We start from the raw sequence: 17,090 nt of genomic DNA, 5'->3' as shown, positions 1-17,090 counted from the left end.
TGGATTTCAATCTTCATTTGCTTCGATAGAGACAATAGTGTAATTTTTGTATTTTGCAGTTTTCATTCTAGCCGGGTCCGCATATATCTGGATTGTCCACTTTTTCGTTGATAAATTGAATATGATAGTGTCGACAAAGCGGCGATGTTCCTGCAAACCGTGATGTATTTTCATTTAAAATGATTAGACATGGTGTGCATAGCTTATTTAATTAAAAAAATCAACTTATGAAAGGCATGTAAAACTATAAAAAGTGACCCATAAATTTCTCATAAACTATTTTATTTTTAATAATAAATCATTTTATTTTTAATATAAATAAAAAGTCACCTATGAATTTCTCATAAACTATTTTATTTTTAATAATAAATCATTTTATTAATAATATAAATAAAAAATCACCCTTGAATTTCTCATAAACCAAAAATTCTGGCACACTTTATATATAGAATAGAAATTAGCTATAATGGCTTTCTAAGAACAGAATTGGAACAACTCTTTCACATGTTATATACAATATATATATATAAATTTAAAATAGAATAAAAAAAAAATTTAAAAACGAAAAAAATTTAAAGTAGAGCTAAAAATCTATATGTAAAGAACTACATAAAGAATAGAAGTATTTTAAGCTATTTTAAAAACTCATTTGGAGAATTTTTCAAAGATTAAAAACTTGTTAAGTTCTACGTGACCCTTTTTTTTTCTAACCATAATTAATAAAAATTATATGTATTTTTTATTATTAAAATTCATATGAATATATAACAATGAACATACCTATTGAAATTGAAATTAAGATTGAGACACATAATACTTCAGTCAATAATACTATTAATATAGAAATTCAAATTATAAACATAAATAAAATTATGATCATATATAACTTATGGTTGATATATATAAAAGAATAAACTTGTTTAAGCCCTCTTTAAAAATATGAAACTTTTACCTCTCTATTGCATAAACAATAGGTAGATGATGATACTAATTTATTTGAGAAATCTATAAAATAAATAAAATCATAAACATAAATAAAATTATGATGATGATACTAATTTATTTGAGAAATCTACAAAATAGATAAATCAAACATTAAAATCAGGGTAATAAATGATAATTAATTTTAGTGTAGTGTAAGTCATATATAATGGTTAATTTATTTTTGAATTGCATTATATATACTTATATATATACACACGTATGGTGAGGTGTATTTCAATTAGATATTTTATTTTATTTTTATTATTAATTATTAGTTGATCAAAAGATTTAATCACTAAGAAAAAGAGCATTTTTTTCTAAGCTACAGTAGCATAGAATGAATCATCAGAAAGGATCTAATTATGCCAAACTTTGCTAGGTACCTTCGATCTACCGCTTCGGTCGTATAATGGATTGAATAACGTTTCAGATCACCAACTTCAGAAAAAAAAACTCCTGCACAATTCATATTTCGACCATACAAGAAAAATACTGCTTGTTCCATGATTCCATTAATGTTTATGTAAGACAATGTTTGATGTGTGCATGCATACCCATGTTTACTTTAGACTTTAACATGATAATAAAGAAAGTGATTTCTACTCAACGTCATATACTGCTCGCGTAAATGAATACTATGCTAAATAGAACTATCTCAATCATAATCCTAAATGTTTTGAGCTCTGTTGATCTTTAAATTTTGTAGTACTTCGGAATCTCAGAATAAACAAAGAATAATCTAAAATGTTTATTTAAAACTAATACATATATGTATATATGAAGGGAAAAAAATATAATTAGAAATAATGCGGAAAGTAACCTTAATATCTTCGTTTGAAACACCATATTCCAAGTTTGATATGTAAAGCTTTGTCCCTGTTTCAATTGCAGAAGCTCGACCAGCCTGAAAAAGAAAAACAAAACAGATCTGAGAAAAAGAAAGATGATGTGACCTTAGAGGCAGCATAAATGCTCGGTTGTTTTCTTTTTTAAATGGGGGAAGAGCTATTTAATATCAGTTCAAATATTAATAGGATTTGTTTTATTATTATTGTATTATATATAAATAATATTTTATTATTTTATTAAATAAAAATTAAAAGTCATCCATGAATTTCTCATAAAACAAGAATTTCAGTTATATAAGCACACTTTATATAGAATAGATTGATAAAGTTATATAATATATAAATATATATTTAAATTATTAAATTCTTGGTTCATAAAGATCAATATTATTACTGAGTCTCATTCTAGTGATAGAATGACTGGTCGAATCCAAATAAGCAATCCTAATATTTCCATGGCTATGAGCAACATCACTATCATTTTCCAATAAATAGTACTAAGTATATTGCATGAATATATTGCTCTTATTAATTAATAGTGTTACTTATATGATCATAATTTTATTCAACAATTTTTTTAATTTCCTTCTCCATTTTCATTTTTTATTTAGGAGTTGTCTATATTTGTTTCATTTACATTAGGTTAAAATTATACAAAATGTAATACTGCTCAATAGTCCATAATCTTACCCACAATTTGTTCAAAAATGAAATAAAATAATCTTACCCAAAAAGAATAATTTACAGGTATATTTTGATTGCTTGAGTTAAGTGAGGATATCATGATAATAAACTAAACATATATGAATTGAATACATTATTACATTTATTCTTGTAAAAGTTACTTTAGTAAGTTTATGCCACACGACAGCTTCTTGAGAGAAACCAGCTCTAAGTGAAAGCTCATTCATGGCCCTCTTCTTCTCCCAATGATCTCAAACTCATGGGAAGAAAATAGCATCACCCCACTACTGAAAGTGCAAATAATAGAATAAGTTAGTCTTCATTTTGGAACCAATAGAATTATAAAGTGTGCAATTTGTATGATCACAACAACTTTACTTTCATCAAACCAGCAGTATATAAAATAATATTTTTTTTTCTTTTTTAAAAAAATAAATGAAAACCAAGCAAGACATAGTCTGATTTTAGAATTATAATTAATTAATTAAAATCAATTATCCGAGTCTTACAAGTAGTATGGTCTCAACTAGTATGGGACCATGGGTCTATACAACCGAGCTTCCAATAAGCAGAACTAGAATTCACCAAGTAAATTCCCTAACTTATTAATTCCTTATTGCATCCACTCATAGAACTTGGAATTGCACTCTCAGTCATATAGAACGTTTTATATGTTCCACGATATAGATACGCTATAAACATTTAACCATCATTCTAATCTCAATAATCAAAGATCCTCTATAAATGATTACACCGAGTAGGGATAAATTTACCGTTTCACCCCTCATTGTATTTTATCCTTAAAACACTTAGCTTCCTATAAATGATATTTCAGTGAACTAAAATATAATCACTGAAACAAGAGCTCTTCCATTTATCTCTATTAAGCCAAGCTCAAAGGAAATCATCGTTTCACTCCTATGTCTTGATAGAAGCTATAAATTCCATATTTATGTTTAGCGCTCCTACTCAATTATACTATCATGTTCCCAAAATGTACGTATCACCCGGACCAAAAAAGTAGGCTTAACTAACAAATCAAAGAACATGAATAACACTCCTGAGATTGAACATAAGCATGTCAAGATTAAGATCTTTTGATCTAAGATCAATCAGTGATATTGACTCAGAAAGATACAACGGTAAGTATTATAATATCTTTACCAAGATCAATATTGGTCTCTTCCAATGTATACTCCATACATCCGATACTGGTAAACTTTGTCAATGCCCTGGAAAGGACATAACACTTATCCAAGATGTAAGCATACCTATCGTTGATTATCATGCCAGTCTAAATCCAGTGAACTGACAAATCAGGAAATTAAACTTTTGAACATATAATCATGATTTTATTTCACTGTGCTGACAACACTATAATCATGTACAAATACATATGTTCTGGACTTAATAGAATTTATACATTAAATATAATCATGAAATAAATTATGTGAACCATGCAACATAAAATGATTTCTGATCTTTATTAATTAGTGAATCTGATTATATTGAAATGAATTTTATTTAGGGCACAAAACCCAACAGGCAGAGGGTTCGTCGGGTTCATTAGGCACGAGAGAGAGAGAGAGAGAGAGAGAGAGAGAGAGAGAGAGAGAGAGAGAGAGAGAGAGACTTTTGAGATTTTTGAAAAAATTAAATGGGTGGGGTAGTTTGGGTAAGAGTAAAAATTATTAGGATAAAATAGTATAGTATAATTACGGGGTGTTGTTTTAGTAATTGTGTGATTTTTTAAGTATGGATTATAAACTTGGGATAATTTCAAAAAAAAAAAAATTACAAAAATACGGTGTGTATAAAATTTTCAATATTTTTACAGTTTTTTTAGATTTTATTTACATAAAATATGATCTTTTATATTGTACTCTTGTTATTTTGTTGTTGATTTTTTATTGTTTGTATATTATTTTTTTATGTAGTTTTGATGTTATTTTTATGTTGTTTTCTTGCTACTTTTATGTGGTTGTTTTCTTGTTTTCTTGTATTTTTATAGAATACCATAAAAATATATATAAAAAAAAAATCTTTGCACGTAAGAATGTAAAGATTTTACAAAAATTAGTGTTTTTATGTAATTATCCCTATAAAATTTTCCTAATATAATTATCCATACTTTTTAGGGCTTTTTTCATAAATGTACAACAAAAACAACATAATTACAAAAAATATGCAAAAAAAAATTATTTTAAAAACTTATATATTTTGAAAACTTATTACATGAAATCATACATTTTAATCATTAAATAATAAACTATGTTTATTAAAACTCAAAATAAACAATTTCTTAAAATTAATTAAACAGTTTTATAAAATTAAATAAGTTAATTTTTGTTATTAAAAGATAAATGTTTATTATCTATTTTAGTATGAATTATTATAATTTAATAAGATTTTTTAAAAATAAAATACAATATCAAAATTATAAACATTAATGTATATAAATATAAATCAATACTTAAAATTACTAAAAATAAACATGACACATAGAATGATATAATAAACATATCTGAATATTATTATTTTGTTTATTAAATTAGTATGTTTAATAAATAGAAAACAAAATAAACATATATATACAAAGTATTTTATGTTATTAGTATGTTTATTATAATTGTAAACATAAAAATAGACATAGACAATTTATACTATACTGAAATAAGTATATTTTTTTTATTGTTTCTATATATTGATTATTTTCTAATGAATTAGTGAACGAATTTTCTATTGAAGTATAATTCTTACATCAAAAAATAAATAAACAAACATAACTTTATAAAACTCCAAAAATTATTTAATTAGAAAAAATAAACATGACACAATAAATAAAGAAAAAGATAAAGATAAACAATCTTTTTATATATATTATTTATTTTCTAAAAAATTACTAAAAAATAAACATAATAGAGTGATATAATAAACTTATGTGAATATTATTATTTTGTTTATTAAATTAGTATGTTTAATTAATAGAAAATAAAATAAACACATATATAAAATATTTTATATTATTGGTATGTTTTTTATTATAATTATAAACATAAAAATAAACATAGCAAATATTACCATATATATAATAATTAATAATTATTACCATATATATATTATTAAAGAAATTGAAAAAAAGTTTTTAATTATATATAAAAATGTATGAGAAAATGATAATAAGTTTTTTTGCACATATTTTGTAATTAATTAAAATAATGTATACAAAATTGTAAAATGCCCTACTTTTTATTAGGAGGGAAATATTACTATGCAGTGTAGGCTCACCGTAACAACTAATAACAAAAGTAAACCACCAATCAAATTTATGTATTTGAGTGTGCACCCATTCAACCTTTTAAGGGTGTCTACCTCATATATTTCCTATATTATTATCAGGCAATAACTTTCTTTTTATTTTTGCTTACAGCTAGAAATGTAAGATAAGTATAAACTTTATTTTATTTTTACCATGTGGATAACTATTATATAAAGATTTTTTTTTAATGAAAAATATTTTTCAAAGTGTTTGGATATCATTAGAAGAAGATCTTTTGTGAGTAAATTATGAATTATAATTTATTTTAATTTTAAAAATAACTTCTCAAAAGTCCTTTTGGGAGAAGCTACAAATCCTAGCTTATTCTTTTTTTTTTTGTCATGATCACTTTAATTGATCATAAAAAGTAAGCACCAACAAAGAGGAGGGTCTCTTTCATCCAAAAAAACTCATTATCTATCCTAAGGGCATGCTTAGCCAATCTATGAGTCGTAACAAAAAATTACAACTAACCTAAGAGAGATATGCCCTAAGAAAGCTAGATAATAAAACTTTAATGTTTGAAAATAAAACACCTTTGACCCATCTTAGTCCTACCAGTAAAGTTGAAGCTTTTGCAAAACTATAAAAGATAGTTGAAATTAGTAATTTCTTTAAAAGATGTTAAAATAAGTAATTTAGAATTTATGTCATGTATAAGTTTCAGAGAGTAAATTTTAAAAATAAATTGTAATAAAAACTTATCTCATGGAAACTCCTTAGATCCTTGAATAGACAAGTGAGTGAAGTAGAGAACCACCTATAAAAATATATAAAATTCAGTTAATGTCACACTCTACTTAATGAAAATAAAAATTTTAATTCGAGTACTAGAAAAAACATTCCAAATAATAATTGTTGTGAATAAAAACTTATCTTAAAAATCTCTTGAACTTAGGGTGTCTAGCACACATCATTCTTAGGATGAACCAAAAGTACTTTAAACGTGAAACTACCATATATGACAAACCACCCTTATGTAGTACAAAACAAAAACAAAACTACCACAAAACATACAAAACAAACAATTATGTAGTAAATTTGAAATAATACTAGTAAATAATTGATTAGACTTTAAAAGCAACAAAACTAAGTAATAATAAAATAATACTAATAAATTGTCAAAAAAGCAATAAAATATGAAAAACATTATAAAAATAAAAATAATATAATAAAAAAAGAGAAAATTTTTCATTTTTGTTTTCTAAAAATTAAAAAGGGCTTGTAAAAGCTAAATCAACAAGGTCTATGTATTATTATTAATAGACTAATTAAGATTTTTGTCTCCTGAACTTTGGCATGTATTAAATTATGCCTTCTGAACTTTTAAAGTCATTAAAAATGTCCCATGAACTATTGAGATTATTAGATTTAAGGACTTTTGTCTAATTTCATTCAATTTTATTATTTCAATGATTGTTTATGTACTAAACTATGATTCCCAGACTTTGATATCTATCAAATCATGTCCCTCGAACTTTGACATATACTAAATTATATCTCTTGAATTTTCATCAACGTTAGACTTTTTTACTAAAATTGAAAAAAAGTCTTTAAATTCAATAATTTCAATAGTTCAGGGGGCATTTTTAACGACCTTAAAAGTTCAAGAGACATGATTTAGTAGATGTCAAAGTTCAGAAGGCGAAAATCGTAATTAGCCTTATTAATATGGTTTAATTTTGATAATCTTTTTTTAATGAGGGTGTAAAATAAAGTGCAAGTATTTTTCTTTTTCAAAAAAGAGAATGTCAAAAAAAAAAAAAAAAGAAATTGTCAATTTGAAAAATATGAAGTCATTGACTTTAGGAAATGAAGACTTAATGAGATAGAGTGAAAGATGAGGTGGACGGTGAGGATGATTGTGAAGTGAAAGAGAGAATATTAGAAAGTCTCTTCTCTTCTCTTCATACAAAACCCTCATTTCCTTCCTTCATCAGCCGACTGTGACGGCTTAACTTTTTTCAGATCTCCTCTCTTCCCAAATCCTTTCATTTCATTCTCAAGGTAATCTAAAGCCCATCTCTTGTTTTCATTTTCTAATCCATTGATCTTAATTTTATTGTTTAATTTATTATCTTATTCGTTATAATCAAAGTTGTGATCTTTTGGAACTGGAATTGTTTGTTTATGTTGAATGTTTCTGATCTGTTTCATTTTTTATTCGAAGCGGATTTATACATTGAAATTCATGGGGTTTTATGTGTTGGTTATGATTAGTTTTTATGTAATTTGGCTAGTTATGGATGATATATCTGATTTGAAATCTAGATTACGGATTTTTGTTTGTATTTATTTTATTAATGTGGTACTGTATTGCTGCATTTGATTTGGTGATATGTATTTATATTTTTATGTAGGTATCTTATACCCATTCATTTCAATTTTTAAAATGAGCAATTAAACAAAATGTTGCCAATCAAGCCCTAGTTATTTTTTCTCTCTTTTCAAATTAGGACCTTTGCTTTGTATTGGGGGTATAATACTTTCATGGTATTTTGTATTGGGGGTATAATAGTTTTATGGTATTTAGTTTTTCTGGATTAGGTGTGATGAAATGTGAAATGTGAAAGTTTGAATTGCTTTTATTCCTTTTAATCGAAATGGGTTTAATGCGATTTGTTTTGTCAATTGAGAAGGTATAAAATAAATGTTCGAGCATTTTTGTTTTGATGGGTCCTAAGAGCTATCAAGTGCCCCTCATTGTTGAATTTGAGACTTCTACACATGAAATTTTGTTGTTGTTGTTGAGGTTTTTATGTTTTTTGTGCAATTCTGATGAAACTTTTTAACATTTGGTTGTGTAGGCTTCTTGTAATGGCAGAATCAAAAACAAGTTTGAGGAAACCAGTCTTTACCAAGGTTGAGCAGCTGCGGCCTGGGACCAGTGGGCACACTCTCACAGTAAAGGTTGTCAGTACTAAAATGGTTTTGCAGAAGGGCCGTGCCGATGGTCCCCAGGTTCGTCAAATGAGAATTGCTGAATGCTTGGTTGGGGATGAGACTGGAATGATTATTTTCACAGCTAGAAATGACCAAGGTGTGAATATTGAATTAATGTTCTGTTTAATTGATGCATTGCTGAATGTTGAGAATCCTTCTGGCTTTTGATAATTATGCATATGTTCTGTTCCTGGGGACTTTTCTGTTCTGTTAACATATGTTCTTGTGTGCTAACTATGGGCTCATTTTCTTTTGTCTGGATTTTAGAGATATTATTCTTATATTATGCTTTTATATATGGTGATTGTTGGATGGTAGTCTTTGTTTTTACAAAATTCTGTTTTCATTTTCATTTCGTACGATAATCTTGCGTGTTAGGTGTACTGGAAAGTTTCTAAAATTGACTACCTTGTACCATTATAGTGTCTTATCACCATTGTCTTCATACTTCTTCTTTTTTTAACTCATATCTTGTATGTTTACAATGTGGTGTCGTTGTCTAGGCAGTGCTATATGACTGATGCTTTTGCAATCCTAGTATAGCGTACTTAGATAAGCTGACTAGGTTTGAAATTCTAAAGCTTTGAAACCTAAAACAAAAGTATGTTAGTGAAGGGATTTGTAATCTGATGGAATCGGATGGCCGCAAGAACCGTACAGGCTATTAATTTTGTGTTCAACTACTTTAATTATTCATGAGTCTCTCATTGTTTTTGTGCTTTTAATTTTATTAGAATTCATTGGTCAGTTCTGCATTGCTCATTGTTGTCTGTTTTCTAAGATGATTAAGTTGTCATGTGGAACTCACTTGGTAACTTTTCTTTTTCCTTCCATAAGTCTTTACACAATATTATTTTGGGGTCTTTAGACAGGGTGTCTTCTTTTCTTGCCATGACTCGATGCTTGTTTGTTTTATTGACAACAAGATGGACCTCAGCTTAATTTAGACAAGCTTTCCAAAGCTATTTCATTGTGATTGATGTGTATTTCATTGCCAAATATGTTCAGTAAGTCTTTATCCGGGCAATAGGTATTTTTTGGGAGATATCTTAAGGGGGTGGTGCTGACGGGAAGTTGAGTAACAACAGAAATATTTTACTTCTTTTGAGGTCTTTGGTTTTGCAAGCTTACAAATCTAGTTGCTGAAAAGAATAAATATTCACGTAGAGTAGATATATGCATGGTTTTCTGTTCTAGAATACTATAGGCAAGATTTCTTGTCGTAATGATGGTTATGCATCCTAGCTAAGAACACGAAAGGTTTTTTTCCCTTTCGCAGTGCTGGTTATGTAGCTGGTATGTTTTATTTACCAAGAATGTGTTTTTTTTTCTTTCCCAACAAATGTATTTTATTCATTCAAATTTTATCCAACAAATGTGTTTTACTTTTTTTAAATGTGCATTAATCTTACTTGATGTTTCCAGTGGACCTGATGAAAGAGGGTTCAACCGTTATCTTTCGGAATGCTAAAATCGACATGTTCAAAGGATCAATGAGGCTAGCTGTGGACAAGTGGGGCCGTGTCGAAGTCACTGAACCTGCAGAATTCAACGTGAAAGAAGACAACAACCTTTCTCTGATCGAGTACGAACTTGTGAACGTTGTTGAAGAGTGATTTTCAAGGATGGTGCTCCCTCTACATTTTGGCCCAAGAAAATAATAATAAAAAAAAAATCGAAACCCAGCAAAGAAACAAAAAAAAGAAGTACGGTTCTCTACGGGGCATCTTTTCGCCAATCAATCTCATGAAAGTTTTACTAGTAGGAAGAAGAAATCTTGAAGCTTAGTTACTACCCTCGAGTTGCATTTCACCTTGAGCAAAAGAAAAAAAAAATGGGTGCAATCGTTGGTTGGTTATATGGTAAGTTTGATATGAAGGGAGCTGGCTTTTTGGATTTGGCTGTCTGTTTACAATTAGCTATTTATTTTTCGAAGAATACATATAAGATAAACACTATGAAGCCACCATTGTCTCTTCTGCATAACTGGAATGTGATTTCTCCTACTTAATATCTTGAATGCTAATATGCCCTTTTGCTATTTTCACTTAATTTTGCCTTCATTTTTGTACATTCTATCTATGTGCCTTGGTTTTTTTGAGGAAGAAAGAAAGAAATAAAGAAAAGGGGTGGTGGTGGTGGGAAAGTCATAGAAGCTTATTCTCGTCCATTCTCTGACTAGTCTCTGAATTAAGTGAGAGTGTGTAGTTGATGAGTTTGGTTTTTGGATTTGTAGTACATAAATTATGTGTCACGGGAAGAGGTCTACTCTGAAACTTGAGCCAGAAAAAGTTAAAAAGGGTTCGAAAGTTGAGGTTAGTAGGGCTCCAAATGTAGAGTGATGAGATCTTATGCAGAGACGTGTCTGAGCTGGATATGCCCTTGTTTTAGCCTCCCGTGAACTTTATCTTTGGAATTTAATTACCCAATTCTTAAAGGGTATGTTGTTTGTTGGCATTATTATTAGTATTATTATTCTGAATGTGACTAGGAGTATCACAAGTCACAGTAATCGTAACAAAAGTGGCCCGTAATGAAATTTGGTCGGTAAGTGATTTTATTAAAACGACAGCAGAAGCTCAACCTTTCTAATTATATACATAAAAAAAATGAAATTGGAAAATATATATCATGATTCATGAGTCTCAATCAACATGATCTTCTCTGTACATTTTGTGAGCAAGTAAGATCATGAAAATGGTAAACTTTCATATTGAAATGTATAGAAAAACTTACACTACAATGGACTAAGCAAAATTAATAAGCTTTAATTATTAGATAGAGTTGTGTTGTTTATTGAGATTATTTTAAGGTTAATTTTTCTTATATAATGAATAAAAAGGAAAAAGGAAAACCCCATATGGAAGGAAGGAACCATATCCATCTGAATCTTCGAAAATGAATATCTGGTAGTACATTTCTTTATTTCTTTTTTTTTTTTTTAAGAGTAAGTGGTTTTTGTTATGCACAAACAGGATTGCAAATAAGTGGAATGAGTTGATAGTGTAATGGGGTACATGTCCCTACTCACATACATACTCATATGCAATCATCTTTGTCTTTGCTCAAGTGCTACTTAGGCTCCACACATTGTCTTGCCCTTAAAATGGAGAAAGGACCACTCAAAATTCACATGGCAAATGACCCAAAAAAAAAAAGTCATTAGAAAAGAAAAAGAAACTTCTTATTAAATACATGAGACTAAAATATAGATATATGACATTACGTTTTATCAACGTCATATACACATAGGCAATAAAGAGGTAATTAATTACATACCAATTAAAGATCAATAAAACCATCATTAAGATAACTTTAGTGTATATTTTCAAATGGGGTTTTCTTTATTAATACAAAACCCGTGACTAAGTAGAGGACTAATCAAATACTTAGATTGAAAAAGTACCATTTTTTTTTACTATAAAGAAGAAAATATATCTATGTACTGAATGGTTTTAACTTCATTTAAGTTACTACTATCATTTTCGAACATTTATGGATTAGTGCATTATGAAGTAAGCATGCATGCACTGCTGAGCATACTTGTTAGGTGCTCTACTATATACATATACACACACATATATATATATATGCTAAGTGTTCATGATTATGTGTGGTAGTGCACTTGTTATAATAGATTTTCTTTTGAGAAATAATTGTTGTTGGTGGGTTTTCTTTAATTCTTATTTGGTAGTTCAAGTCCACACAAGACTTCCACTGTCTCACACTATATCCTTAAGTGGTACAGTAGTATATATGTAAAATAGTTATAAATTAACCCAATATATATATATATATATTATCTGTTTTAATTCAAAAACTCCTTATCAAAATCCAACCCCATTTGTTTATTTATCTCTAAATATACTTCTTTATGATTATTAAAACAAAGAAAATGCTTTGAGAAAAAGCTGCTCTCTTTGCCAACAATTTTGTTGTTGGTTATGTCTCACTCTTCATCCATTATGATCTTATAGACCTATTTCAACTTTGCTTTCTTCTTACTCAAATAACAATTGGCCTTACATGCATACATATATATATATATGGAGTTATATACATTATAATATCAAAAAACACAGTTGTAAAGTTATAAATGCATGTATATAAGGAACAAACCTAATTTTCTTGTTTAGTAATACCCTTGTTCTTTGGTACAAATTGGGACAAACTAACACTAATAATATGATCGTTAATTTGTTTCAACCAATCAAATTTACCCATTGTTTTAAAAAATAGTGTCACGATCTATGTAATATTTTGGTGCACGTATCATTATTTTACTCGTAAATAATTATTAATTAAAGGAAGAAAAAAACACTATCATGATTATATGGAGGCAACTGTTGTAGTAGTAGGTAGCATCTTTCTAATAAGTAAGGTCATATCGTTATACTTAAAATTTTTGTCTTCTTAGTCAAAACCGGCTATGCATGTGGGAGCACATGAGATGAGATTATTATGTAAAGATAAGATATATAGCCTAAGTACCAGGAATTCATTACAAAAATTTGACAGATCCAAATGAAGACTCTTCTCTTGATCATCTTCATAATAATTCTAATATATCTCTCTGGCCAGTATTTTAAAACATAAAAAATTTCTCTATAAATAATTTATTTCTATATGATAGAACCTTTCATAAGTTATCAGCAGCATGACAATTTTGTCTATTTTGCTAACTGAGATAAGGGGGAACAGTCTGACCACACAAACCATATTTTAATAATAATAATAATAATAATAATAATATGTAATAATATAAAGAAGTTCCTATACTGACCAATTTCATTTTTATAAAGGAGATTTTTGACATTTGTTTAGAAAAATTATTAATCTTTTTTGTGATTCATTGGTGTACAACATGTGTGTGTATGTGTTCATATGCCTTAGTTATGATTAGCTCAACGTGTATTATTCTGTTTCAGATTTACTGATAAAGAGTTAAAACAAGTGGCACATTTTATTTTTTTTACATAAAAAAAATATATATTATATATAAAAAAAAACTCTGTAAAATTGACTAGAACAAGATTCTCCTCCACTACATGATTTTGGTCATTTTTTTTTTATATATATATGGAACAGTGTTTATATAGAATGGCACACTAAAATAAACTTTGTTTACACTCTTGTAATGTGGCCCACTGAGACTACTTATGAAAAAAAGGCAGTTTTTCACCATTAAAAAAAAGGGATTCATTATATGATTCTTTTTAGATATACATGAATATATATATATGTGTTAATGGAAAATGTGAATGCAACAATCAAAGGTTTATTCCCAATTCACTATTGAAGCTCTTCTATTATGTTTTCCAGTTGGAATACTACTCTACTCATAATTGTATATATACTTGTGTGTATATAGCATTTCTACCACCACCAAGGTGATTGGTATCACCACGCGTTTTACATATTTTAGAAGCTTTGTTTTAATTTTTATAAAAATAGTATAATTTATAAATAATATTTTTAAATATATTGTACAATTTTATTTTATTAAAATTGTTGTTAATTCTAATACAATAACAAAAAAAAATATGAAAAGTTTGAAAAAAAATAATAAATAATAGTAATTGATTTTTTTTTAAGTTTAAAAACAGTAATAGAATTGAAAATATACTTTGAAAATTGAGATAAAAATGACCAATCATGATAAGTTGTTAGCCCCTTTAAAATTTGAGTTCATTAAAAAAAAATATATTGACCCCTTTTTTTTTTTTGACTCTGTACAATACCCCAACTTGCACACTATAAGAACCGGTCTGGGTATCACTATGAAGTGACTTAATATTAAATTACACTAATAATACTATTACACTTTATATAGTTACTTTTAATATTTGGTTGGAGATAATGAAATAGAATGAAATAGAAAGGAAACAATCTTTATTTTATTCTTTTATTTAGTTGCATATTAAAATATTAGAAATCATTCTAATAAAATTACTTTTCTACTATTTTAATAAAATAATTATTTCATTCTAAAATAAATCGAAAGACTATTCTCATAAAAAAAAAATTAATAATTTTTTATTAATTTTTCATATATTTTAAATTTTATTTAATTTTTATTTTTATATTTTCATTATTGGTAACCAAGTAGTATTTTTGGTGTCTGTAAATATAGACATATAGGTAGAAGTGATTAGGTGGGATAAGTATTGGTTGTGAATAAGAGAATAATAGTCAACGCGGTTTGAAGATCTTTAGAGAGTTTATTATTTTAATGATTTATTTTGTATTTTGTATTTTGTTTTTTCATTATAAAATACATGTATATATATATATATGTTTTGTTGTATGTATTTATGTGTAAAACGCGGAAAGCAGTTGAATATAAATGTTAGGCTGAAAAAGGATATCTTCCATAAAACAAAGTGTAAAAGGAGAGTTGGCCTCTTGTATGGCCAAACCTTCTAACTTCTTCATATTGTGTATTTGGTTTTTTCTCATAACATTATATCTTTGCTCTTTCTCACACCACCACAAACAGACACATATATGTATATATATATATGTATAGAGAGAGAGAGAGAGAGAAGGGTACCCCTAGGCTATATATACTTGTTAAAGCTGTTATCTCTTATTTTATCATATGCAAAGGATATAGTTTTTGTCTGGATTTTAATAAGATAGGGATAACAAGCCAAATGAAGTTAAAATTTTCTTTTTAACCCCTTTCTATAAGTAAAAAATAACTTTATATATTCATTACAAATAAGCTCTGAAAGTTCACAATGATGAAATTATGTGCTTCTTGATTTTGATGAAACTATATTTATATATATGTATGTGTAGTACCAACTACCCAAGTATACAAAAAGTCTTCTAAAAAGTACACACATTTTTATGCCACAATGAAAAAACAAAATGGTTTATGAATGTACCAAATATGTTATGATAGTAAGCCTAGGTAGATTTTACAAAGAGAAATGCAAAAGGGGCACATGTGTAGTACCTTCACTTATTATATATTTAAAAAATTACTAATTATTTATTGGACATCATTTGCTACCATAATATCTTTTCTTAAAATCTTATTTTCAAGGATGATAAGAAAATTTCATCTTTTAGTCACTTGAGTATCTCATCATCATTTTCTCCACTTCCCAAAATTCACTAATTTCAAATCCAAAGCTAATATATAATATCAAGAAAATTCTTAAAAAGTATTAGTAGTGTTTAATACTCTTTTATATGTCAATATCGTTATTGGTCCAACTAAATATCAAATTTTATATAGTTTAACATAATAATTTTTAGAAAGTATCGATTATTAATCACAAAACGACATGTTTAGAAGTACTAAATACTACTAGTGTCCAATAATAATACCCATCATCAAAATCCACTAATTAATTAGTTTGTTAATTTACTCTACAATTCTTATCTAGTAAATCCAATATATTAACTGGTCTTATCTAATTTATTAAAATATTGACCTTTTTAATAAATTACCAATCTTGATATTTATGATGGCAAATTAGTAGAAAAAGAAAAATCTTAATTTACCAAACAATATGTAATAATATGAGAACATAGGTAGAAAACCATTATTGATTGGATTAAAAAGAAACAATAGTACAAGTGGGGTAATTTGCTTTGTTTTTCTAAATTTGTGTAGAGGAGAGAACATGAAAAAGGATAAAGAGAAATTAAAAAAAAAAAAAAGTATGGCATTATGAACACATTTTATGCATTCACTACTCATCTTAACTTTATTATATTCCAATTTTGAATGTGAGTACTGATTTTGAATTCTGAAAGTCAACAAAAGTATTTTCATTAAATGAAAAAAGTAACATTGAAGTTATAAATGTATAAAATGTTTATTATAAGACTTACAATTATTATTCATTGCTAAACAGGGCAAGCAAGAAATAAATCAGCCTAATAAGTTTTGATATATTTGTTGAAATGGTTTGAACCATAATACATAGAAAAATACCATGTTCAAATTACAAAATGAAATGTAAAAGCATGTTGTTTGTTTTTTCATACACAACAAGTTGTTTTGTTAGGTACTATTTATATAAATTATTTATCTGTCTTATCAAAAAATTAGACACATGAATAATTACAACATATTCATATATAATGTAGAAAATACCATATGATGATCACATGAAGCTACTAGAGAAAGATAGAGAGAGAGAGGCTGATTCATGATCAAAATAAGAGAAGAGGGAAATGTGTGTAGAAAAGACTGACATAGAAAACTATTTGGGCAAGTCTTTAGAAGTTAAAGCAGGGACTATACTACTGCACATTTGTATATATATATTATTTATGAAAACTACAAAAAT

The 17,090-nt window shown here is 27.2% G+C and overlaps 1 protein-coding gene across 1 annotated transcript; it reads left to right on the top strand.

The window, feature by feature from the left end:
* The first annotated feature begins 7,582 nt into the window (after positions 1 to 7,582).
* On the top strand, positions 7,583 to 10,830 carry LOC115712913 (uncharacterized protein At4g28440). The gene is made up of 3 exons (XM_030641332.2): positions 7,583 to 7,842; positions 8,643 to 8,875; positions 10,204 to 10,830. The coding sequence occupies exons 2-3, from the start codon at positions 8,653 to 8,655 to the stop codon at positions 10,392 to 10,394; spliced, it is 414 nt and encodes a 137-aa protein (XP_030497192.2). The 5' UTR covers positions 7,583 to 7,842; positions 8,643 to 8,652; the 3' UTR covers positions 10,395 to 10,830.
* Positions 10,831 to 17,090: the final 6,260 nt, after the last annotated feature.

The sequence above is a fragment of the Cannabis sativa genome, chromosome 4 (genome assembly GCF_029168945.1).
Source record: "Cannabis sativa cultivar Pink pepper isolate KNU-18-1 chromosome 4, ASM2916894v1, whole genome shotgun sequence".
NCBI classification, from domain to species: Eukaryota; Viridiplantae; Streptophyta; class Magnoliopsida; order Rosales; family Cannabaceae; genus Cannabis; species Cannabis sativa.
The sequence above is the reverse complement of the archived record's forward strand: the minus strand, read 5'-3'. Positions and strand labels throughout refer to the sequence as shown.